Genomic DNA, 27063 nt, shown 5'->3' with positions numbered 1-27063 from the left:
GACAGCTAGCTCCAAGCCTTAGCAGCTGTTCTAAAACAAACCCACAGAGCAAACACTCCATAAGGCCTGCGTACACAGAAAAAAACATGTGAATCGCCTGTAGTGACTAAATCGTCTCCACTTGATTTACCAGTGCAGCCATGAGTAAAAGTCATTGAAGATTTCAGAGAGCTTTATTATCTCTGGATGAGAAGAAATGTGGACTAATTTTTCCTTTAATGGTACAGATTTTGACATGGTCAACACTTCTGAACAAGATAGAAAAGAGACAAATCACACACTTCCATCAAACCACTGCCTGGCTCACACACCGAATCAATCATCCAGAACTCACACTCTCAGAAAAACAAAGAACAAATGTGTCGTATATTGTGATAAGAATCAGTGTCCAGTTGCATAAAGCACCTTAAGTGCAATTTTCCCTTAAGATCACCCTAAAATTTCTCTTAAACTTAAGGGTGTTGCAGGAAATAACCCTTAAGTTTTAATTGAAGGTTTTTATAGTTAAAAAGTCACAATCCCTTCCTATTTCCCTTAAGTATTTATTTTTTTACCTAAGTATGCCCTTAAAAACCTTTAAGTGTTGCATAAAGCCCCTTAGCTTCCATTTTCCTAGTGTTTCTTAAGGTTAGGAAAACTTCACTTTAAGTGTAAGTTGAGTTACAAGGTTTTTAAAAAGGAAGAAATTCATACATTGTGTGCCGTGGCTACATTTTTGCGATAGGGAGAACCCAGTTTAGACCATTTTAGAGATGAAAAACTGTTGCAGGAGTCAAGCAATATGAGAAACCGCTAACAAACTGGAGGGCAATCTAATAGGAAGACACAACATGAAAAACAATGTTTTAAATATCAAAATATTTCTAAATACTTAAAATATCTCTCTCTTTCTGGTCAACCTTAGTTTTGGTCAATTTAACATTTACACTTGTTAAATGTAAATAAAAAAAAAACATAATTATATATTATATATATATATATATATATATATATATATATATATATATATATATATATATATATATATATATATATTATGCAATAGTAAAAAATGTCTTTCCTCATTTCTTCACTTTCACACATTATTTTAATGCTCTGATTAAACCCACAAGCACTTATTTCTCATGAAGCAAAACCTTCGAGATTTCGTTTCATCATTTTATCACTCCACAGAAATAGAGTACGTGTGTATCCTCCTCTGTGTCACTGCGTGTATGAACCAGGAACATTTGCCTTTGCACAATCATTTAAAGTGAAACCGGATTTCTTTGCATTCACCTATAACAGTTTATACGTGTTTGTTTATATTTTCGCGGGAGTTTGGCACGAGCCTCTGCTGACAGCGCGCGCACCAGAGCGCTTCAGGTGCTCTTCCGGACAGGAGCTGCTTGACCTCCGCCGTGCGGCTCAGTGACGCTCGGACTCGGAGTTCAACTGAATGACACACAAATGCGCCATTCATGGCATTTATACAGTATATTTGCTTAAAATTCCCTTATTTGGGCATTAAAATGTGATTGTAATTTGAATGCCCAATAAATCGGCGTTGTGGTTAGATCAAATAACTGCGATCAGACGGTTATTTAATAATCGCGACAGGCCTACACGTTACTGAACCTTTTCATGTCTATTCTCCAAATATTCCATATAAAATACATAATATATCATGATTGGGGAAGCAAAGAACAACAATTAACTTATTTTTCTCATACTGGGACACGCAATTATGAATAATGATGCAGAAATTCAAACTCAGTAGCATACTTTTTTTTTTCCTCCCCTTTTCTCCCCAATTTGGAATGCCCACTTCCCAATGCGCTCTAGGTCCTCGTGGTGGCGTCGCCTCAATCCGGGTGGCGGAGGACGAATCTCAGTTGCCTCCGCGTCTGAGACCGTCAATCCGTGCATCTTATCACGTGGCTTGTTGAGCACGTTACCACAGAGACATAGCGCATGTGGAGGCTCACGCTGTTCTCCGCAGCATCCACGCACAACTCACCACACGCCCCACTGAGAGCGAACCACATTATAGTGACCACGAGGAGGTTGCACCATGTGACTCTACCCTCCCTAGCAACCAGGCCAATTTGGTTGCTTAGGAGACCTGGCTGGAGTCACTCAGCACACCCTGGCATAAACTTTCTTAATTGAAAGAGCATGCTTTGTTCCTCAGTCTCACGCTCCGCATCTGTTGTGAGAGAACGCGTGTAATCTGAGAAGATTACACATTGGGTATTATTATGGTCATTGCAATCGATTATAAAATTTCGTTACTGATGAATCGAAGATTGAGCATTATAGGCCTATCAAAGGATTTTTACACCACTACACACAATTATTAATCATCAAAAAGGTTTTCATTTGGGTTTACAAACTGACGTTTTGGGTGGCATATGCACATTCTGGCACACCCATGGCCGGTAAAAGTGCCTTTTTTGCACTCGCTCTCTGCGCTGGTTTAGCGCCCAATTCACTAATGAAATTATGCAGATAAGGCAACGAAACAAACACACCAACAAAATCGCTGCTGAACGTAATTTGCACACTCAATTCTGAGCGCTATATAGCAGAGGATGCTGCACACCACCGCATTTGAAACACTCTGCCGGGACTGTACAGCATCATTTTGATCCAGACACCTGGATCATCTCTTAAACATGCAGAACATGCGCTTGACGACACTAAATAATGCTCTTTTGATGTTTATTTGATTATGTAGCTGAGCACTGGAAAACCCAAACCATACAGATGAACAAATCAAATCAATAATCTTGTGTTTGTATCAAACTGTAATTCCAGAATCTGCACGAGTAAATTAGCTCTTCCATGTCCCTCTTTCTCTCCCTCCCTCTTGCAGGTCATTGAAAGCTTGAGAATCAACTGCAGGGTGAAAAGAAACTCTTAAACACCTGTTAATCTCTCCAGAGCTCCATCTGACCTATACAGGTATTTTCTCTGACATGTGAATCAGTCTATTTAAAAAATATGTACAAATATACATAAATAAAAATAATATAGTAATACAAATACTACGTATAATATTAATAATATGCATAATATGAAAATATTGAATATTTTATCTTTAATATAAATATTATAGCCTATAAGCAAGGTTCTCTCTCAGGACTTCATAACATTTTCAATGCATTTTTGTCAACATTAAATGGCCATTTTTAATGTAACTGGTGAGGATTGATTTGTAGGCCAACAGAAATAGAAATTCTGTAATCACTTGCAAACGTTTATGATTTTCTTTCTACATTGGAACTCAAAAGGAGAAAGTGTTAGATTCAGTCACCATTCACTTTCATTGTATGGAGAAAAAAATATGTAGTGACAGTGCATGATGACCGGAACTAACATTCTGCCTAATATCTCCTTTTGTGTTCCACAGAAGAGAGAAATTCATACAGACTTAAAGGAATAGTTCACCCAAAAATGAAAATTCTCTCATCATTTACTCACCCATCCCAGATGTGTATGACTTTCTTTCATCTGCTGAACTCAAATTAAGATTTTTAGTAGAATTTCTCTGGTCAATACAATTAGGGATGCACCGATACCACTTTTTCTCTTCCGATATGATTCCGATATCAGAAATCTCAGTATCGGCCGATACCGATCCCAAGCCGATACTAGTGTTGTTTTTTTTGCATAATCAGTTTAGAATATCTTTACATTATTGTGTGGAATTAATTGGGAGTACTCTTTAATATGTAAAGAAACACAAACCTCTAACTGCACATTATTTCAATATAAATGTATAGCTTATTAAGAAACACTTTATTATTAACTAGTATACTGGATAATGTAGCAGAAAAAATTAACAGGAATTCCAGTCTTCAAGTCTTCAGTAGAAAAGAAACCAGTGTTTTATTTTTTATTTTATTAACTTGTATCTGAACTTTAAAGAATTCAGATCTCTTGTGTTCAATTTAGTTGTAAGGCATCAGTCCACTTTTCATTCACACAGTTATTTTTTGGAACCCATTCAACTTAAATATTGTTATAAAATGTAAACAAATACTAATGACGACAATAATAATAAATTGTTATTAATATTATTGACTTTAATTTTAAATACAACAGTAATATATTTAAATCGTGCACTTTTTAAACCCTCACGCTTTTATTTTGACATTCTGAACTCTCCAGGAAGTCCTGTATGTGTCTGTTTGTAGGCAAGTTCACAGTAGTTTAATTCATTTCTTATTCAAATTCTGGTAAAATGCTCCTCCGGTGCCGTTCTAAATGCATATTATAAGTGAACCGAACTATTGAGCATCTACATCGGAGATGCTGTTCTTAAGTAGCGCTCAAATATTGCGCACCGCTGTGAAGGCTAAAAATAGCCATGAGTGCATCACCAGCCTGTGCGTGAGTTTGTGAACAGAGCAGCAGCATTCACTAATGCGCTGGTGCTGTGCATACTATATATTTACTTAATAAACACAGCCTTTTGTGATTCACAGAGCTATCACACGTCTTCAAGCGGCTTTGAATAAAATGCACGAGTCATATGATCTGCTTTAATGGTGTTTTTATGGTTCTTTTATGTCATTTCTGGAGCTTGACAGTAACGAACATGACTAACACACAGTATCGGATTTGGATCGAGTTCGTCGGACCGATACCTGATCCGTCTAAAAGCTTCAGTATCGGTGCGGTGCATCCCTAAATACAACGCAAGTGGCTGGCTTCTAGCTCAAGTCTGTCTTTGTAGCCTGCTAGCTTTTTTTTTTAGCATCGCTTATCTATCTGTTTTCAGCTTTTAATCTTTAATCTCTGCCATTTTTCATCACGCATCAGGTTTTTTCCGTATTATTCTCTTATCGCGATTCAACTGTGTGCATTTTTCCACGTGCATCCACTTTCTATTTTTATCGCGATTAAACTGTGTGCATTTTATCGTGCACACCCGTTTTCTCCTCTGTGTTACATGGATTATTGCATCGATCTCAAAGCACCGCTTATCAAGAACAACCATAACAACAAACAATTGCGTGAGGGATTCACATCGATCTCAAACCCTCGGCGCTCGAGAACAACCAACAACAACAAACAACTGCTGTGAGTCATGGCATCTGCTCATGTTATTGCTTCCTGCATTACATGCCACATGTTTACTATAGCTTCTTCCGTCTGCAGTGAGGGATTTACATGTGATAAATGTAAGGAATTAGTCCGTCTGATGGAGAAGATTCATGAGTTCGAGACACGCATCCGAACGCTAGTGGAGGTCAGTGGGAAAGAGAAGCTGGTAGATACTGTTTTGGATGTGGGTAGTACAGCAAGCAACACACACACTTTGGTTCCGGCTGAAGAGCCCCAGCAGCAGGGCGTTTGGGTGACGACTCGGCGGCATACTCGCTCTGCAAAGCAACACCACTCTCCAGTTCCTGTTAGGGTTTCCAATTGATTCTCACCACTCAGTGATGCACCCACTGAAAATCATGTTGAAAGCGTCCTGGTTAAAGGAGATTCTATTGTAAGGAATGTGGAAATAGAGACTTCAGCCACTATTGTTAAATGCATTTCGGGGGCTTGGCATCTGATATCAGATCAACTTTTCATGTCGGCATTAATGATGTCCGGCTTCGCCAGTCGGTGATCATTAAAGATAACGTTAAAGAGGTGTCTGAACTTGCAAAAACGATGTCAGACACTGTAATATGCTCTGGCCCCCTCCCTGCTTGTCGTTGTGACGAGGTTAATAGTAGATTAGTGTCACTGAATGGCTGGATGTCCGAGTGGTGTCCAGAGAATAGCATAGGATTTATAGACTATTGGAAGTTGGAGTTTTTGCTATAGAGAGACGGACTCCATCCCTCCAGGTAAAGTGCCGAACTCCTCTCTAGTAATTTGGCTCTTAGACTTAATAGTGATAATATTTGACTAACTGGGGCCCAGGTCAGGAAGCAGATAAACTGGTTAATCTGAACCTCTGCTAGTTGCCTTGAGACATCACACAGGTCACATAAACAACAACACATAGAGACTGTATCACCTAGATCAGTGTTTCCCAACTAGTGTGCCGTGAAAGATTGTCAGGTGTGACATGGAAAATCATCAGATTCCACAAAATAAATCAGGGCTCCGGACTGAGACTAATTTGTCAAAAACTTTTCCAAACAGTGCGATTAAATTTTGCAAGTGGTCGCATTGGTGCGACTATAAAGTTGGCTGACTCTCTGATTGTGCTCTGTCATTTTTTGTTCCGTATGAGAAATATCAAATGGCAAAGGAAACTGCTCTACCCTGATCAGTCAGCGCTGCTCAATGGACAGATCATTGCAGAGACGTGCATTTACACGTGGACCGGTCTCGAGCGCTCAGCCGTGCAGATCATCATAAACAGAGCTGCGAGAAGCACGGGCTGGGCCACGAATTCGGCATTGATTATTTGTTTAAAACCTCTATGAAAGCCCATAATCTGTAGATGATTAAACTAGTTAAAACATGTATTAAATGGCCCCAACATTCTAAACAGCATTGAAAAGGAATAAAGGAGAAATCTGCACAATGAACAGACAGAAATTGTAAGGTTTCAATCCACACATCACTGATATTTAAAAAAATATTTACCATGAACTTAAATCAATATAGTAGTGAGAGAATACAATTTCATTTCTGGATGTGTTTTGCTTACGAAAAATGCCGTAATTTGTTTTATGGTTACTGCTAATCATGGTTTTACTTATACTTTTGGTTACTATGATCTTATTGCAAATGCCACAGTTAAAACTATGGATACAATGGAACTTGCCTTCTGTGTAAAATCTTTTCCAATGCCCTCTGATTGTAGAAAAAGGCTTTGTTTGTCTTCAGATGACTGGATTTTAATCATCAAGATCCTGATAAAAAGAAAGAAACCGTGAAAGAAAACTAATTTTCTTTCAGTTGGACCGGTGCGACCAACTCAAGTGCTGGTGCGACCATTTGTAGAATTTAACACCGGTGCTACCACTCTTAAATGTTAGTCTGGAGCCATGTAAATAAATAGATAAATAAAAAAATTATTTGCTGTGGCATTGCAAGAATGAATTTGCAAGAACAAATCTAAAAATAAGAAAAGATGCAAATTTGTTGCTTTATTCATTACCCAATTAGCACTCTTGCCACCTGTGATCTCATTATACACCATACCTACGTGACTTATGTTTTTTGCATAACCAAATTTCAAACATTACAAGTAAACACGAAACTAAAATGGACAGAAAACATGGAAGTTCTTGAAAAGGAAAACTATCAACGATGGTTATGTGGGACAGTGGGATAGAGCTGCGCCATGGGATTTGTTTAATTGTAAAAAGTATGCCATTAAAGAAAAAAGGTTGGGAAACACTGACCTAGATATCATATAGAGCCTGCGTCTGTTCCCTGAACTACCAAATACAAAACTCTCATTAAATTATTTAGAAAAAAATGTGATTAAGTTAAAACTTGAAAATATCAAAAGAAATTAAGATATACATAAAGGTCAGGCTATTAAACATTAGATCTCTTTCAACTGAAGCACTAATTGTAAATGAAATTATTACAGATCATAGTTTGGATGTGCTCTGACTGAAACCTGGCTTAAACCGGATGAATATATTAGTTTAAATGAATCTACTCCCCCATGTTATTGTTATAAACATGAGCTTCATCTGAAGGGTCGAGGAGGAGGTGTTACTACAATTTACAGTGAAGTTTTTGGTGTTACTCAGAAGACAGGACATAAGTTTAAGTCTTTTGAACTAATAATGCTTAATGTGACACCGTCAGATACAAATAAAAAATCTCTGTCGTCTTTTGCCCTTGCTACAGTATATAGATCACCTGGGCTGTATTCTGATTTCCTTTGTGAATTAGCAAATTTTCTATCAGATCTAGTAGTTACTGTAGATATAGCTTTATTTGTTGGTGACTTCAACATTCACATAGATAATGAAAATGACACATTGGAATGAGCATTTATCGATATTCTCAACTCTCTTTGAGTCAGACAAAATGTGACAGGACCATCTCATCGCCATAATCATACGCTAGATTTAATTCTGTCATATAAATTTGATGTTGATACTATAGAAATTCTGCCGCAGAGTGATGACATCTCAGATCATTACCTCGTCTCTTGTTTGCTGCGATCAGCTAATGTTACTTAATCTACATCACGCTATCGTTCAGGTAGAACTATTCTTTCGACCACTAAAGATAGCTTCACTAATAATCTTCCAGAACTCTCTCATATTGTTTAAGCCCCAAAGTCTAGAAGAACTTGATGTAATAACAGAACATTTAAATGCAGTCTTCTCTAGCACTCTTGATAGCATCGCCCTCCTTTGATTAAAGCAAATTAAAGAAAAAAGCCCCACACTATGGTATAATGATCATACTCATGCTCTCAAGAGAGCAGCTCAGAAATCGGAGCGCAAGTGGAAGAATACAAAATTAGAGGTATTTCACGGTGCATGGAAGGATAGTGTCTCAAACTACAGACAGGCACTAAAAGCTGCCAGGTCAGTATATTTTAACAAACTCATAGAAAATAACCACAACAATCCAAGGTGTTTATTCAGTTCTGTGGCTAAATTGGTTAGGAATAAAGCCTCAACTGAACCAGATATTCCGTCGCAGCACAATAGTAATGACTTCATGAATTTCTTTACTGATAAAATTGAAATAATCAGAAATAAAATTGGAATTATTCAATCAAAAAGTGTCTCATAATTTTCATCACGAGCAGCTTCAATCCTTCGCTGTCATAGGTCATGAAGAGCTAACAAAACTTTCACAATTCTCCAAATTAGAAGAGTGTATCAATGAAATCAAAGATTTGACGGCCAGAAATTTCCTTCTACTCAATTTCGACAAAACAGAGGTACTAATTATTGGACCAAGAACCTCTAAAAATATCTACTAAAATATAATTTGAGTCTTGATGGATGTACTGTTACATCGTCTACTACAGCGAAGAACTTAGGTGTTATATTTGATACCAATCTGTTCTTTGAAAATCAAATTTCCAATGATTTTAGAACAGCATTCTTCCACCTCAGAAATATTACTAAGTTACAACACATGCTCTCTGCTGCTGATGCTGAAAAACTAATTCATAAGTTCATGTCCTCAAGAATAGATTATAGTAATGCATTACTGGGAGGATGTCCAGCAAGTTCAATAAATATACTTCAATTGTTCAAAATGCAGCAGCCAGAGTGCTGACTAGAACCAAGAAATATGATCATATTAGCCCCATTTTATCATCGTTACATTTGCTACATAACTACATACAAAGCTTTGAATGGTCTAGTGACCTTCTACCACGCTATATTCCATCACATTCATTACGATCACAAAATTCTGACCAGTTAATAGTTCATAGAATATCAAAATCCACAAAAGGAGGTAGATCCTTTTTCTATTTGGCTCGTAACTATTGAATAGTCTCCCTAACACTGTTCGGGACACAGACACACTCACTCAGTTTAAGTCTAGACTAAAGACTCATCTATTTAGCCAGGCATACACCTAATTTATCCATCAACTCACAATTAGGCTGCTTTAGTTAGGTCTGCTGGAACCAGAAACATCTATCATGATCTATAACTCTGCAAAAAACTGAATGGCATCTACGCTAATATACATTTATTTGTATTCCTGTCTCAAACTCGGGACTCCTATCCTGAGGTCACCAGAACCTGCCAGATCAAGCTCCATTCCTGCTTGTTGGTGGACTCCACTGCTACGTGTCTCTGAGGATGGTTTCACATATAGTACGTTTTAAGTGAACCAAACCCAGTTCGGTTAAAGTGAATCAGAAAGGGAACCAGCTGCAAATGACCTCAGTGCTTTTGGTGTTCACAATGAAAGTTTTTGGTCCTCTTCACATTAATGTGGTCTCAGATCCCTTGTTGTTCACATCACAGCTCCTTAAGAACTCAGACCCCATTGCAGCTAGGGCGTCACGATTATGACATTTGGCAGACAATAATTTTTCATAAATAATTGTGATTATTATGATAAGCAATTGTCATGCAAATTGTCATACATCTTAAGGCGTACCTATGCCTTTTACAGATAGGCCTACACCTTAAGTTGTAATTTATTGATATTTAACATGAAATCAAATATTAAAATGGGGCTATATGATTACTTAAGGCTTTAAAAAATATAGCATTTTTCATAAACAATTATTGCACAGGGATAGAATTACATAAAAAGTCATATTTTATATGTTATATCATTTATGAAACCCAGACAACACCGCCAATTATATTACATTATGCAACAGTAATCATGTATACTGTATTTCTGTCCTAAATTCTTCACTCTCTCACGTTATGTTAAGGCTCTCCGATAAAACCTTCAAGCCCTGCTTTCGCATGATGGAAAACATCTGAAATTCTGTGTGCATTTGAAAATATGTTTTTTTTAATCTATTATCACAAGAGTAATGGAGCAAGCAAGCATCTCCTCCTGCGTGTCATTTACACTGTGGGTATGAGCCAAGAACCAGGGGTGGTAGTCAGCGTCAACACTCGCTGAGCTACCCAGCCCCCCACCCTTAAGACAAATTATTAAACAAAAATGTTCTTTAAAAAAAGAAGAAGGAAATGTTGAGGTTACAGTGAGGCACTTACAATAGAAGTACATGGGGCCAAGTTTTGGAGGGTTTAAAAGGCAGAAAAAAAGAATTTCCCTTATTTCTTCTGTTAAAACTTGTGGATTATCTGAGCTGTAAAATTGTTTAAAATTTCGTTTTAAAATTTTACATATTTTTTAATATTTATGTTTACACATTTATTACACTTACTACATTTTGTAACATGTTTATTTATATGCACTTGTTCGATTTACACTGAGTTTACATTGATATGTATAACAAGCTAAAACTAAAAAATTTAAATAGTGCCATTCAAAACAGAAATTGTGCAATTATTCTTTCATTAGGCTGTTGGTAGATTTTGTAATTAACTTATGCTAACACTTCTTTTAATAGGCTAATTTTGTTCATTTAGTCTTTAAAGGCAAGGTAAGGTTAACTCAATACTCGACAGCTCAAAACTCAATTAGACTCCATAAAGATTGTCATGAGGCTGTTGGTTGCACAGATTTGCATTACTGGGCCATTAACCAACAAGACGAAATGAATCTAACAGGTTGTCAGAAGTGGGTCAACGGGTTCATAATGACCAGTCGAAGGAAAAGAGTCAAGACATTCAAGCCAACAGAAGTATTAACAGCAATCTACATTCACTGACCTTAACACAGTGTTCTGTTACCCTTTTTTACCCACACCTTTACATAAATGATTCACAAATGCCACATCCTACGACTTCAGTCTATTACAGGGGTCGGCAACCTATTTGACATGGAGAGCCATTTTTTATTTTCCTGATCAATGGCTGTGTTAATGTCACAAATTTGCTTATTTGATTACTGATCATGAAACTGTGTGGAATCTTAAATAATTCTTATATTATATCATTGTAATCATGGAATCACTAGCACACAAGCAACAGTGAGAGAGGAGCAGGCTATTTTATTTATATGAAGTTTTTCGCACCTGCATTCCAATCTACATCTTGATGTAATCCTTCCTCATGATCACACAGCGTGTTTTCATGAGCTGAATGGGAGGCTGAACACTATTAAAGTGTGACGAGACTCACGCTGCGTGTGCAAGCCGATCAACTATTTAGCCCTCTTTGGTGAATCGCACATGCAAAATCCTAAAACTTTATTTCCAGGTTTAATTTATATTTGGAATAGACTTCCAAGGATTTTTGAACCCCACGATGTGGGTTTATGTTTTCTCTTTTAATCGTTTAATGTAATTTTGAGTGTGATTATAGTTTAAGCAGGTGTACCTGTATGCTGGCTTGGAAATCTCAAGGATTAATAGTGGTGTTTTCCTTATTACATCACGTGTTGTTCTAAAAGCAAAAAGAAACAAATGAAACACGGAATGAAGGCTGTCATCCACACAGCCTGACCGATGCAAAGCGGGTGCGTTTACTTGCACGATTAACCGAACGTGAAGCGCTGCCGGATGGTGATGCGCGAATGGCTTGCACGTGCTGCACGAGTCTGTTGGGTATACTGCAGTCTCGTCACATTTGAACTTTTTGTTCAGCCTACCATTCAGTTCATGAAAACGCTGCATGATCTTGAGGAAGGATTACATCAAGTTGTAGATTGGAATGCAGGTGTGGAATTTCATATGAATAAAACAGTCTACTCCTCTCTCGCCGTTGCTGGCGTGCCAGCGATTACCCCTCCGCATGCCAATGCTGGCACGTGTGCCATAGGTTGCCGACCCCTGGTCTACTAGAACACCAAATGCTCATGCCCAACACATTCCACATAACATTTAGGTTTAATTTGGTTTCCAAACAAAACTAACATTGCATAATCAGACAAAAGACATTGCCATTTATCAACAAAACGGCATAATGCACTGTAAAAATTTGTCTGTAATTTTAACGGTAAAAGACTGTAAAAATGCTACAGAAATAAAACGTTAATTGATTAACAAGTAAAAGACAATACAGTAGTTTTTACAATAAAATGTTGTAAAAATTAAAAAATTTTAGATGTAAAAAGTATGATTCCATGTATAATTAATAGTAAAAATGTACATTATGTTTAACAAGAAAGTACATGTACTTTTTACAGTAAATTATTGTACAATTACAACAATAACAATATTTAACAAAATTTATTTAACAATAAATTTAACAGAATTTTTCTTTTTAAATTGTAAAATTTACAGTTTGTTCTGTAAAGTCGTTTACATTTTTACTGTATTTGTTACATAATTATTCTGGCAACCACAATAAATATGAAGTTTTTTTTTTTAGTTTTTTTTTAAACAACAGGATTTTTTTTTTTTTACAGTGTGGCATTTGAGAGCTGTAGGCCTATAAAATGGTCAGGTGATTTAATGTTTGTTTTAGTCACACCTGAACATTACAAAAGCAGAACCACTGAGCACATGAAATGTCATTATTTACCTTCACAAATAAAATGTGCAATGAGTTATGACCTTCACAGATGGGTTATGAGTAAAACAACTGATCTGAAACAACAAATGATTTACACAAACACAAAACTGGTCAGAAGCACCCCAAATAATCACTGCCCACCTCACCCAAACGACACACATCTGTTCTCAAATTCATCACACATAGGCTTTCATTTGACTGAAACAGCTGGTAGACTGACACAGAATATCACAGACTCACAGTGTCTGATATTCAAGAGCATCTGACACTGATCTTGATCTGTTCTTCTCAAAAATAACAGACTCAAAATATCATTGAGAAACACTAATATTCAGAACATTTGATCAAGATCAGATCATGACAGTGTAAATGTTGTATTCTCAGTGTCAGGCTCGCATATTCTCACATAACAGATAAGAATCGTATAACATTTGGAAAACCAGAAAATGCCAAAAAGAGATCAGATCCTGTAATTCTGGAGTCTGATTTCATTGATCAGATCCAGATCATGCCAGTGTGAGTCTGACAGTATTGATAACCTCATCTGATATTACTACTGATTGGATCAGTTCATTGCAGTGTGTCTGACATTCTGATAATCAGACAATGCATGCATGAGTTTCGATGTTTGATGTGTAGATTAGAATACCAGTGAATGTCGGATTTCATATTCATCAGATTATTGAAGTGTGTGTGTGTGTGTTATTATAGATCAGATATGAGTGTCTGATATTTGGTTGTTGATCAAAATACTATATTATGTCACTGTGACTCAAATCAGACATACATTAGTCATATTAGTGATAAAACAGCAATATTTTCAACTATCTATTTGTGTTAGCTGCTGCTAACTGACCCGCTAACGGACGACACGACCGTTATTTTACTTTACCTCAAAATACATCCATGACATTCCTCGTCAGTCCTCATAAACTGTGGTCCTTTGGCGTGTCCACGGTGTCGGTGACGGTTAGAAACGGCCCGGGAAACGGCTGCTGAAAACGCTCCGTCTCTGAGGTGCAGCAAAACGCGTGCGCGCTCACGCAGAGTCGCAGACAGCCGTGACGCCGGTGCGCGTGCGTGATAGAACGCTTGGACAAGCGGACACACGCGCCGCTTCTGTTCAGCGCACGCGCGTGCTGCCATCTAGCGCTCAGAGTGGAGAGTGACTATGTCTGTTTACATTTATTTCTGGTATACTTTTGTCACAATATCTGCCCTGAAATGGATTTTAAATAATATATTTCTTGATTTTAATGCATTTTATGTGTTATATGCAATATAGACATAGCAATGGTGGATGAAAGAGTTTTAAACAGACTCCAGGCCAGTAGGTGGCAGTATGTTCGCTGTTTGTTTGTTGGGTCTTTTGCAGAAGCAAATGCGTCTCACGTGTTTGATGTGTGCGGTTCAGATCTGACCCATGGAGAGAAAACACATGTCTGCGTTTTCTATTTATCAGTCATTAACAGGAGGAACAGCACCAAAAGTGCAGGTATAAATGTTTGTATGCACAATTATATCATTTCTGCATGATAAGGAGCTTCTTAAAGGGGAATATACACTCATCGCAGTGACACATTTAAGGTCTAGCAAATCAGTGCCAGATATTTTATTACATATTAAATATACAATGAATACGCAACATGAAAACTGTGTAAAAGTGTTAGAAGCATTTTGAATAAGATTTGGAAGCAAATCAAGTTGCACTTAGGGCATTGAGGCTCCAATAATAAATATTATTCCAGTGTGTGTGTATTACATTTTATGCTTAAATATGAGGACTCTTATTGTATATTAATATAAAACAAAAGGCATAGTTAATTATCGTCGTCTAGCTTATAATTTCGTAAATGTTTAGTTGCATTTATATGATCTTTGCTTGTGTCATGCATATTTTGCCTACTGTGTGTTATAGAGGCATCCTCTACTATCGCTTTAGTTGAAAAACCTACAAATTAAAGGGTTTGATATGTATCTTTGTTCACTCACTAACAGAAAAGTGGCAGAAGTATTTATTGTGTTAAATAAGCTTGCATTTTGCAGTTATTTTTTTTGTACAATGTTAGGATCATGGTATTCTTTGAAGTAACTTGGAATTCTGCCTTGCAGGTTGATGCTCCACCAGCTAAGAAAACCAAAAAGAAAGGCAATGGCATACAACCAAACAAGAAGACAAATAAAAAGAAAAGAAGTAAACATGTGCTGAAATCCACCGCTAAGCCATCCAGCAGTGATAACGTTGTAAGTGTCTGACTCTGTAATGACAGATACATCAGCATCAGTGCAGCTCTCAAGCTCATGTGGTTTGTTTGTTTTTTCCAGGAGATGTGTGTGAATGGTAATAGTGATGGATTTGACAGTCCAGCTCTTGAATCACTCCTAAAAGATCTGGCAAAAGTAAACAACAGCAGAGAGAGAGCCAACAGACTGTTCCAGTGGTTCATTCATCCAGTGCAAGACAAAAGCTTCTTCAGGTATGAGATTGCACAAAGGTTATTATAGTGAACTGAAACGAAATTCCAAACAATAATCTAGAAAAACGAAATTATAATTAAAACTAAAGTTTTCCCAAAAAACTAAAACTAAACTGAAACTATCATGCATTGCTTCAAAACTAACTAAAATGAAATAGAATTTAATGGACAGAATTTATATTGCATGTGTGTGTGTGCCCACATTTGGTTATGTGCTTAATGTTTCAAGATAAATGGATTAGTTTGTTTAATCACATCATCCATTGCTGTTCAAAATATAAAGGGATACATTTCTCTACATTTGTAAGTCCTTCTTGGTTGTTTTTACCATGTTGTATATCAGCCTAGCTGTAAACTTTGTAGACCTATGTGTAATCTGGACTGGCTAGGGAATAGTTTAATTTAAAGGACATTACACAAAGGTGTCCCCTGCCAAGTCATTTACTCATCTGTGTTAACTGAAATAGAAATATATTGATAGACTAAAATAAAAACGAAAACTAACATTTATCGAAAAACTAGAACTAAGCAAAAACTAACAAACACAGTTGGTAAAATAACTGAAACTAAACTAAATAATAATAAAAAAAAATTAAAACTAAACTAAAAACCCAAAACTATAATAACCTTGCACAAAGACACACACACACACACAGTAGTTGACCACAGATGCAGAATATTTTTTTATCTTTATAAAGATTTACTTAATGTATTTACAACTGAAGTTTAAAGGAATAGTTCACCCAAAAATGAAAATTCTCTCATCATTTACTCACCCACATGCCATCCCAGATGTGTATGACTTTCATTTGCAGAACACAAATGAAGATTTGTAGAAGAATATCTCAGCTCTGTAGGTCTATACAATGCAAGTGAATGGTGAACAGAACTTTGAATCTACAAAAATCACATAAAGGTAGCATAAAAGTAATCCATACGACTCCAGTGGTTAAATCCAAGTCTTCTGAAGTGATCCAAACAGTTTGTGGTGAGAACAAACCAAAACGTAACTTCTTTTTCACAATAAATTTTGACATCAGCAATCTCCTTGGCGATCATGATTTCAAGCTTGATTACACTTCCTATAGTGCTCTGCGCATGTGTCAAATACTAGGAAGTGTAATCAAGCTCTGAATCAGGGGGCCTGGGTAGCTCAGTGGTAAAATACGCTGGCTACCACCCCTGGAGTTCACTAGTTCGAATCTCAGGGCGTGCTGAGTAACTCCAGCCAGGTCTCCTAAGCAACCAAATTGGCCCGGTTGCTAGGGAGGGTAGAGTCACATGGGGTAACCTCCTCGTGGTCACTATAATGTGGTTCGTTCTCGGTGGGGCACGTGGTGAGTTGAGCGGTGGATGGTGTAAAGCCTCCACACGCGTTATGTCTCCGTGGCAACGCGCTCAACAAGCCACGTGATAAGATGCGTGGGTTGACGATCTCAGATGCAGAGGCAACTGGGATTCGTCCTCCACCCGGACTGAGGCGAATCACTACGCGACCACGAGGACTTAAAGAGCACATTGGGAATTGGGCATTCCAAATTGGGAGGAAAAAAAAAACAAAAAAACTCAAGCTCTAAATCATGATCTGCTATGGCAAGATGTACAGTGAAAAAGGAGTAACATTTCTTATGGGTTACTTTTATGCTACCTTTATGTGCTTTTTGGAGCTTTAAAGATTTGTTCACCATTTACTTGCATTGTATGGGGTACTGAGCTGAAAAATTCTTCTAAACATCTTTGTGTTCTGCAGAGAGAAAGAAAAGTCACACATCTGAGATGGCATGAGGGTCAGTAAATGAACTGTACCTTTAACACTCTCATAGTCACAAGGATCTTGAAACTAGTATAATGCCATGTCTAATTGTCAAGTAAAGACACTGAAAAAATGATTGAGATTATTTTCTGTTGTCAGCAGAATCATTGCAAATATGTAACAAATATTTGATATATTATCCAAAAAAGCGTGATCCACAAACTATAACTATTGACCTGGAGCAAGGCAGTTCACCCCAGGTTGTTCTACAGGGACTAAACCTGTAATAAGTGTACTGTAAGTCACTGAGTAGAAGATGAATTCTTTCTCTGTCCACATTATAGAGATAACTGGGAGAAGAAACCGATTTTAATCCAGCGTCAGAATCCAGACTATTACAAAGGACTCTTTTCAACTGCAGAGTTCGACTGCATTTTAAGAAATGTAAGTGTTTTTTTTTTTCTTTGTTCATTTGGAGGGAATCGTTTTTCTCTTATCTCGCTGCTGTCAGTGTTGTTTTCAGGATGGAGGGAATCTGGTTTAGGTATTGATGGAAACAGTAATTATTGTTATCTTGCTCTCAGATGTAATGGATAATGTTATGTTCAGGATGATGTTCAGTATGGAGTAAATTTGGATGTGACGAGCTACACAAATGGCAAAAGAGAGACCCACAATCCTCCAGGAAGAGCGTTACCGTATACAGTGTGGGATTTCTATGAGGTACAGTGCATGCTCACATTCCCCCTTAACCCATTGTAGAAATTAATGGGTTATCTGATTATTGGGTTTGATTAAAACATTTTGTCTTTGATCACCAAATCATCCAAGAATGTTGAATGCATAGATTATGGTATTAAAATTGAAAATCAAAAATTATAAACTTATACACAGTAATTATGATTATAAATGGACTTTATATACTGTAACTGCTATTTCAGTGTCTCTTATATCAGTGGTTCTCAGCCTTTTTGACTCCAAGGCCCCCCCACTGTCCCCGTCCAAGACATTATTCAAAGGCCCCAATCCCCCAGAAACTAGGAGCGTCAATAGATTAAAATTCTTATGTTAAAATACTGGATTAAAATTGTTAGTATCCAGGAGTTTCAGGAACTTCGAGTTAATATGTTGTAGGCCTATATCTTGTGTTTTTAGAATTTCAGCTAAATTGTTCATTTTAAAAATGTATTTTAAATTATTTTAAGTCATCCCTTGGACGTTTGCTGAGGGCCCCGGCCCCCTTGTTGAGAACTGCTGTCTTATATCACTCTGTGGTCTCTTTCTTCTCACATAATAAATAATTTCAACTCAAATCAATATCTCGTGTACATTTAGAAATGTTTTGTTAATTGGCCATATAATTAGTGAGATAATGTACATGATTCATTACATAGCTCCTTATAGAAACAATGAGCCCCTTTACATGCACACCAATATGCTGATAACTCCCAAAAATCAGATCCGACAAAGCAAGAATACCGCGTCTACATGAGATTTGAAATAATCGAGTTATTCTCTGCTCTTGAAGTCAAACCGAAAACAGCCAGGTGCATTCTTTCATCATTTACACTTGATAAGCCGACAACATGTGTGGTTATGTAAATGCAAAAAATGGCTTTCATTTGTCAGAGTAAGGTCATAAACGGTTCAAGAATGAACCAGTTGACACGGGTAGATTTTTCTCATTACCCAGATCTTTACTGGCGTTCTTACCGGCTTATCCAAATCCAACGGTTTGCCATCAAAAGCAGTGAATAACTAAACTCAGCAAAAAAAGAAACCTCCTCTCACTTTCAACTGCTTTTATTTTCAGCAAACATAACGTGTAAATATTTGTATGAACATAAAAAGATTCAACAACTAAGACATAAACTGAACAAGTTTCACAGACATGTGACTAACAGAAATGGAATAATGTGTCCCTGAACAAAGAGGGGGTCAAAATCAAAATGAACAGTCAGTATCTGGTGTGGCCACCAGCTGCATTAAGTACTGCAGTGCATCTCCTCCTAATGGACTGCACCAGATTTGCCAGTTCTTGCTGTGAGATGTTACCCCACTCTTCCACCAAGGCACTTGAAAGTTCCTGGACGTTTCTGGGGGGAATGGCCCTAGCCCTAGCCCTCACCCTCCAATCCAACAGGTCCCAGATGTGCTCAATGGGATTGAGATCCGGGCTCTTCGCTGGCCATGGCAGAACACTGACATTCCTGTCTTGCAGGAAATCACGCACAGAACGAGCAGTATGGCTGGTGGCATTGTCATGCTGGAGGGTCATGTCAGGATGAGCCTGCAGGAAGGGTACCACATGAGGGAGGAGGATGTCTTCCCTGTAATGCACAGCATTGAGATTGCCTGCAGTGACAACAAGCTCAGTCCGATGATGCTGTGACACACCGCCCCAAACCATGACGGACCCTCCACCTCTAAATCGATCCCGTTCCAGAGTACAGGCCTCGGTGAAACGCTCATTCCTTGGACGATAAACGCGAGTCCGACCATCACCCTTGGTGAGACAAAACCGCGACTCGTCAGTGAAGAGCACTTTTTGCCAGTCCTGTCTGGTCCAGCGAAGGTGGGTTTGTGCCCATAGGTGACATTGTTGCCGGTGATGTCTGGTAAGGACCTGCCTTACAACGGGCCTACAAGCCCTCAGTCCAGCCTGTCTCAGCCTATTGCGGACAGTCTGGGCACTGATGGAGGGATTGTGCGTTCCTGGTGTAACTCGGGCAGTTGTTGTTGCCATCCTGTACCTGTCCCGCAGGTGTGATATTCGGATGTACCGATCCTGTGCAGGTGTTGTTACATGTGATCTGCCACTGCGATGATGATTAGCTGTCCTTCCTGTCTCCCTGTAGTGCTGTCTTAGGCATCTCACAGTACAGACATTGCAATTTATTGCCCTGGCCACATCTGCATTCCTCATGCCTCCATGCAGCATGCCTAAGGCACGTTCACGCAGATGAGCAGAGACGCTGGGTATCTTTCTTTTGGTGTTTTTCAGAGTCAATAGAAAGGTCTCTTAAGTGTCCTAAGTTTTTATAACTGTGACCTTACTTGCCTACCATCTGTAAGCTGTTAGTGTCTTAACGACCATTCCACAGGTGCATGTTCAGTAATTGTTTATGGTTCATTGTACAAGCATGGAAAACATTGTTGAAACCTACCCATGTCGATCGGTTTATTCTTACGCTGTTTAAGGCATTACACCCATAAAGGAAAGCCGTTTATTGCGTTTATATGACCACACACTTTGTCAGTTTATAAAGCATAACTGTTGAAAGAATGTGCATGTCAACACACTCAGACCCCGTTTACACCTGGTATTAAGATGAGTTTTTGGTGATCCAATCACATGTGGTCAGCGCTAAATACAGGTCTGAACAGGGGGTCCAAAAACATTTTGTGATCAAATCACAAAAACATTACGAATGTGGTCAAAAACGCATGTGACCACATCGCATTTGAGGTGTAAATGCTAATCCGTCCTAAATGCGTCCCAGCAGCAGTGAAGCACCACTCCTCATCTGTCAATCAACCGCTGCGCTAAAACAAGAGTTTAAACTTTCCGGTTATGTGCGGCTTTAAATGGAAATAACCGTCCGATTGGAACATTTTAAAAAGCGGATATATACACAAACACGAGAACTTCACGGCTCTTCTTTAATGTATCTGAAATCAAGACAGATGAGAAGCAAATATCTGAAGCTCCTTTAATACAGGTACTCCACTAAAATGATAGATAATTCTGCTCGAAATGTTGCGTTTGTGCTTTGATTGAATTACAGCTGCATCTGGAAGAATGCTTTGTCTTTTATGACTTTTTGCGCTGTAATATCAGGCAGTAACACACTGACATAGTGATTGATGTATGTCGTCATGAAACAGAGACCCTCCCCTCAAAATCCGATCACAAGTGGTCATAGGAGACACATTTAAGCGACCAGGTGTAAACAGCGATGTCTCGCCTGACCACATGTGATTGGATCACCCGAGACGCACCTTAATACCAGGTGGAAACGGGGTCTCAATGTTTACAAACTGCTTTACAGAATCTTCATATATATACACACTTGCTACTACGACTATTCCTGTAGTCAATCCTAGATGTAAAAAAAACATGACTTTGTTCCTGTTGGTAGTGGAGAAAATATAATGTAGATGTTGTAAAGGTGTTAATATGATGTTGTACAAACATTCTTAAACTGAAAAGCTGTCATAGCAATATATTTAATACTTCTGTGAAGTATCAATGTATGTTTTACTATAGTTTGAAGTTAGCAGTTAGTGACAGATGTTATTTTTTTTGTCATCAGAGTGGCTGTTCTCTCAGAATGCTCAATCCTCAAGCGTTCTCTTCGACTGTATGGCAAGTGCTCTCTATTCTTCAGGAGAAGTTTGGCAGTATGGCGGGTGCAAACGTGTATGTGAAAAGTACTGATATCTTAGTAACATCATTCATCTTATGTGATTAATTTATAAACGTTTTGAAGGTTCAATCTCTGTCTGCTTGTGAAGCAATGTCTTATTGTACTGTGGGTAATTTATATCTGATATTTTTCCAGATATCTGACACCACCAGGAACGCAAGGATTTGCCCCTCACTATGACGATATTGAGGCGTTTGTTGTGCAGTTGGAGGGCAAAAAGCACTGGAGAGTGTACAACCCGCGGTGAGTCATCAACAGGGTCCAAAATTAACACTCGCCAAGTGATAAATGTGAGGAAAGATTGGTTTTTGGCGAGGAAATAAAACTAAAAAAGCAGTTGACTCACCAGTGCGGAACCAATTTGGAAGTTGGTGGGGCCGCAAACTCGACATTCTGTGACATCATCACAACAACAATCATATTAAAATTAAATTTAAATAGATTTTTAGTACAGGTGATATTATGGGTCTTTATTAATTTATGGCTCTTCTTTTGTCCCTCAGTTCTGAAGACGAAGTTTTGCCACTGGTCTCCAGTCGTAAGTAAACAGTCTTTATGTTCATAAGTGGTCGTATATACTGACCTAATATGTACAAACATGTCACTTTAGTCCCTGTCCCCTGCATCTATTAATCCAGTCATTCTGTCTGGTTATAAACTCACCTTGCGTTGCACTTCTCTTCAAGCTAATTTCAGTCAGGCAGAGATCGGGCAGCCCATCATGGATGTGGTTCTGGAAGCAGGTGATCTGTTGTATTTTCCTCGTGGATTTATTCATCAGGGCGACTGTCTGCCTGACGCTCATTCACTGCACATCACCGTCTCGTCCTATCAGAGGAACAGCTGGGGAGATCTGCTACTGAAGGTACAGCTTTTTACTAATTCTGTGCTTGTCCTTGTTGTGAAAACACAATGTACTGAATAATACAATATGAATGGCACTGAATGAGAAGTACATTATTTTCATGACAGTTAAGCACAATTGAACATCCTCCTCCAGTTGTCGTCAGCCTGCTATAATGTGAAAAAATCTCATTCTCATTAACTTAATGTGAAAAAACAAAAACATTACCATAACATAAAAAAATCAAATTCTTGTTATTGTGCATTTGTTCAGTTACATACAGTATATTTATTGTGAAGAATACATATATCTAAATTGTAAAGTAAAATTAAGTATATTAACATTTACATTTATTTATTAAAGGGGTCATAAAATGATCTTTTTTTTTAAATAGTTTTATTATCTACCCTGAGGTCCACTCTGCAGCGTTATTTTTATATAATTTATATTTACATTTACATGCATTTGGCTGACGCTTTTATCCAAAGTGACTTACAGTGCCCTGATTACAAGGACAATCCCCCTGGAGCAACCTGGAGTTAAGTGCCTTGCTCAAGGACACAATGTGGGGATTGAACCAACAACCTTCCACTTACCAGTTCAGTGCTTTAGTCCACTACACCACTGACGGTCTCAAAAATGGCTTGTTAATGTCAAATGATAATGACAGGAAGGTGACAGTAATCCAAATAACCACAAGTTACAACAGTTCTATGCAGAAAAGCATTTCTGGACATACAACACTTGGAACATTGAGGCGGATGGGTTACAGCAGCAGAAGACCCCTCCGAGTACCAATTCTGTCAGCTAAGAACAGGAAACTGAGGCTGCAGTGGGCACAGGCTCACCAAAACTGGACAGTAGACGATTGGAAAAACATCGCCTGGTCTGCCGAATTTCAGTTTATGCTGCGACATGCAGATGGTAGGCCCACTGCAGACTTTCTGTTCTTGGCTGGCAGAAGTGGAACCCGACTTGGTATTCTGCTGTTGTAGCCCATCCGCCTCAGGGTTTGACGTGTTGTGCATTCTGAGATGCTATTCTGCTCACCACAATTGTACAAAGTGGTTATCTGATTTATCGTAGCCTTTCTGTCAGCTCAAACTAGTTTGGCCATTCTCTGTTGACCTCTCTCATCAAAAAGGCATTTTCGTCCACAGAACTGCCGCTTGCTGGATGTTTTTTGTTTCTGGCACCATTCGGAGTAAATTCTAGAGACTGTTGTACGTGAAAATCCCAGGAGATCAGCAGTTACAGAAATGCTCAAACCAGCCCATCTGGCACCAACAATCATGCCACGGTCAAAATCACTGCGATCACATTTTTTCCCCATTCTGATGGCTGATGTGAACATTAACTGACCCGTATCAGCATGATTTTATGCGTTGCACTGCTGCCACACGATTGGCTGATTAGATAATCGCATGAATTAGCAGGTGTACAGTTGTCCCTAATAAAGTGGTCACTGAGTGTATATTTAAACTGTAAAGTACTTTTTGTACATTACCATTTTTAAGTATACATCTATTTATTAGGTATACATATATTTAAATTGTAAAGTACCTTTATAAATTACAGCTGTTAAGTATATATATAAGTATGCATATATTTAAACTGTAAAATACATTTACAAAATTACAATTAAGTACACATATATTTATTAATAATGTTTAAATTGTAAAGTACAATTTCTAAATATACATATGTGATGAGGAGGAGGGCGGGGCCAGGCCATGAGGACACACGGCCGGCCCTGAATCAGGCTAATCAGCCGGGAGGGGGTAAAGACGTGACCCTGACATTTCTTAATGCAATTCAACCAAATTAATCCAAAGATTTAGAAATTGTTTGTTTGATTATGCAGTTGATGCCAGCAGCTCTGGAGATTGCGATGGAGGAAGATGTGGAGTTCAGGAGGGGACTGCCGCTCGATTACCATCAGTTCATGGGAGTCCAGAACTCTGAAAAGGTCCTCGTGTTTATACACCATAAATATACCTGGAGACATTTCAAAATGCATCACTTTCTTTTTTTTTATTGCTATCCCATATTCACACAGTTTTATGTGAATGTTAACAGGAAGACCCACGAAGGGATAAATTCATAGCACATGTTCAGGGCCTGGTAAAAAAACTTGCTGATTTTGCACCAGTTGATGCCGCTGTGGACCAGAAAGCCAGAGACTTCCTCTACGACTGTCTTCCACCTGTACTGACTGCAGGTGATACTCACAGTAATAAACCAAAACTAGATTTTTACATTTTTTACACATGCACATCAGTTTATATATATATATATATATATATAAAACACTTTATTGTTGTATCAAAATAAGAATCATTGTTACAGTGTGTACTACTTTGAATTAGTTAAAGATCAAATATCTTTTAGTCAAATGAATTTGTGTGTTTTGTAGAGGAGAAGGCCAGCAGTGTGTACGGGGCCCCTGCTCGCTGGGGAGACGGAGAGGCCATTGATGTGGGTGTTCAAATAAAGGGACAAACTCAAATTAGACTCATACGGGCTGGAGCTGCCAGGTAATAGAGACTTGCTCAATAAACAAATGCTCCTCTGTACAGAGCACTTATTTTGGTCCAATTTGATCTGTACTGTAGTGATCGGCACATTCTGAGACCTAAACGAAATTCGTGAATTGTCATTTTTGTCTCTATAGGTTATGCAGTGATGGAGATGCTGTGTTGCTTCACTACACTACAGAAAACCCCAGAGTGTACCATAAAGAAGCACCCAAGAGCTTTGAGGTGCAAACAGAGGTAAACATGCGCTTTTATTTGAAATGACTTCAGTCCTTGTCTTTTTAGCTCTTGACTGATCCAGTTTTGTTTTTGCATCAGCATATAGATGCTATGGAGTCCTTGATTCATTCTTATCCCAGGTTTGTCTCTGTGGCCAGTTTACCATGCGAGACAACTGAGGCAAAGGTATTGATTTCTTTTAAAGATTCTCATCATGAGTGACCTATTAAAATTGCATTTATTGTATTATGTACAGACGTTATGCTCAGTTTAAAATGAAACTTATTTTTGCAGGTGTCTCTGGCTGAGCTGCTCTTTGAGAAAGGACTGATCCACATGGCCGAACATTTGACTGCTGAATAAAAATGATTTTGCTGGCCAAAGGAAACGACCAGTGTTCTGCATCATGTCATTGTTAGACGCTAAAATCAGTTATCTGTTCAAATTACAGGTTTTTGTAATCTGAAATCATCCATTATGTATAAAGACATTCTGAAACTTTCTTGCCTTTTTAAACAGTTCTATGGCAGAGCAATGTTAATAACTGCATTATGGTCTTACCAAATAAACATACTTTATTAATGTTAATAAATGTGAATGCTGCATTAGGTGATCAGGTGATTTTAACTGGTGGTTGACTGAAATGGGGTTTTAAAAGGCAGATATAATGCCTATATACATGATGCATTTTGATGGCAAAATACAAAATGATGGCAAATGACACATACATTAATTGCTGAAATTAAATAAACACCTACTTAACAAAATGTTAACTCATAATTCACTCAAATCCAAGTTGATAAGGCCTCTTGTATTTTGAAGATGACACAAGGGGCAAATAACCAAGGCAGATTATCTCAAAGTGGCCAAATATTCACCAATCAATGTCCTAGTTTATATATTGGTTACTTTTAAAAAGTCACTCCACACTGAAAGCAAAAATGCTGCACAAGGCAATACAGTAACACCTAATAAGAAAATACACTCTCAGACCACTTCATTAGGAACACCTGTACACCTGCTTATTCATGTGATTATCTAATCAGCTACTAGTGTGGCAGCAGTGCAATGCATAAAACCATGCAGATACGGGTCAGGAGCTTCAGTTAATATTCACATCAACCGTCAGAATGGGGGAAAATGTGATTTTGACCATGACATGATTCTTGGTTTTGAGTATTCTGAGTATTTCTGTAACTGCTGATCTCCTGGGATTTTCACGCACAACAGTCTCTAGAGTTTACTTAGAATGGTGCCAAAAACAAAAAACCTTCAGTGAGCGGCAGTTCTGTGGACAGAAACGCCATGTTGATGATAGAATTTAAAGGATAATGCTGACAGGAAGGTGACAGTAACCCAAATAACCACATATTACAGCATTTCTGAACATACAACACGTGGAACATTGAGGCAAATGTGCTACAACAGTAGAAGACCCCTCTGGGTACCACTACTGTTAGCCAAGAACAGGAAACTGAGGCTGCAGTGGGCACAGGCTCACCAAAACTGGACAGTTAAAGACTGGAAAAACATAGCCTGGTCTGACGAATCTCGACTTCTGCTGCGACATTTAGATGGGTTAGAATTTGACGTAAGCAACATGGATCCATCCTGCCTTGTGTCAACGGTTCAGGCTGGAGGTGGTGGTTTAATGGTGTGGTTAATGTTTTCGTGGCACACATTAGGCACCTTAATGCCAATATAGCATCGTTTAAATTCCGCAGCCTACCTGATTATTGTTGCTGACCATGTGAATTCCTTTATGACCATGGTCTACCCATCTTCTAATGACTATTTCCAGCAGGATAACG

The 27063-nt window shown here is 38.2% G+C and overlaps 2 protein-coding genes across 4 annotated transcripts in view; one reads left to right on the top strand and one right to left on the bottom strand.

Annotated features, from left to right (window-relative positions):
• Window positions 1-14261, bottom strand: part of LOC127415541 (exostosin-like 3) — a 42606-nt gene extending 28345 nt beyond the window's left edge. For 2 of the 3 annotated variants that reach the window (XM_051654316.1, XM_051654315.1), the window contains exon 1: window positions 13885-14261. The gene's annotated coding sequence lies outside the window, so the exon portion shown is untranslated. The remainder of the gene's footprint in view (window positions 1-13884) is intronic. The other variant, XM_051654314.1, reaches the window with a different exon arrangement.
• A 71-nt stretch (window positions 14262-14332) lies between these two features.
• On the top strand, window positions 14333-26009 carry riox1 (ribosomal oxygenase 1). The gene is made up of 15 exons (XM_051654323.1): window positions 14333-14487; window positions 15105-15236; window positions 15318-15469; window positions 17567-17666; window positions 17832-17945; window positions 21539-21645; window positions 21788-21895; window positions 22156-22190; window positions 22339-22517; window positions 24361-24465; window positions 24576-24717; window positions 24913-25033; window positions 25171-25270; window positions 25352-25438; window positions 25547-26009. Exons 1-15 carry the CDS (start codon window positions 14416-14418, stop codon window positions 25613-25615), a joined length of 1623 nt encoding a protein of 540 aa, XP_051510283.1. The 5' UTR covers window positions 14333-14415; the 3' UTR covers window positions 25616-26009.
• Window positions 26010-27063: the final 1054 nt, after the last annotated feature.

The sequence above is a fragment of the Myxocyprinus asiaticus genome, chromosome 25, assembly GCF_019703515.2.
Source record: "Myxocyprinus asiaticus isolate MX2 ecotype Aquarium Trade chromosome 25, UBuf_Myxa_2, whole genome shotgun sequence".
NCBI classification, from domain to species: Eukaryota; Metazoa; Chordata; class Actinopteri; order Cypriniformes; family Catostomidae; genus Myxocyprinus; species Myxocyprinus asiaticus.
Note: the sequence above shows the minus strand (reverse complement) of the source record. Positions and strands in the feature narration are given on the sequence as shown.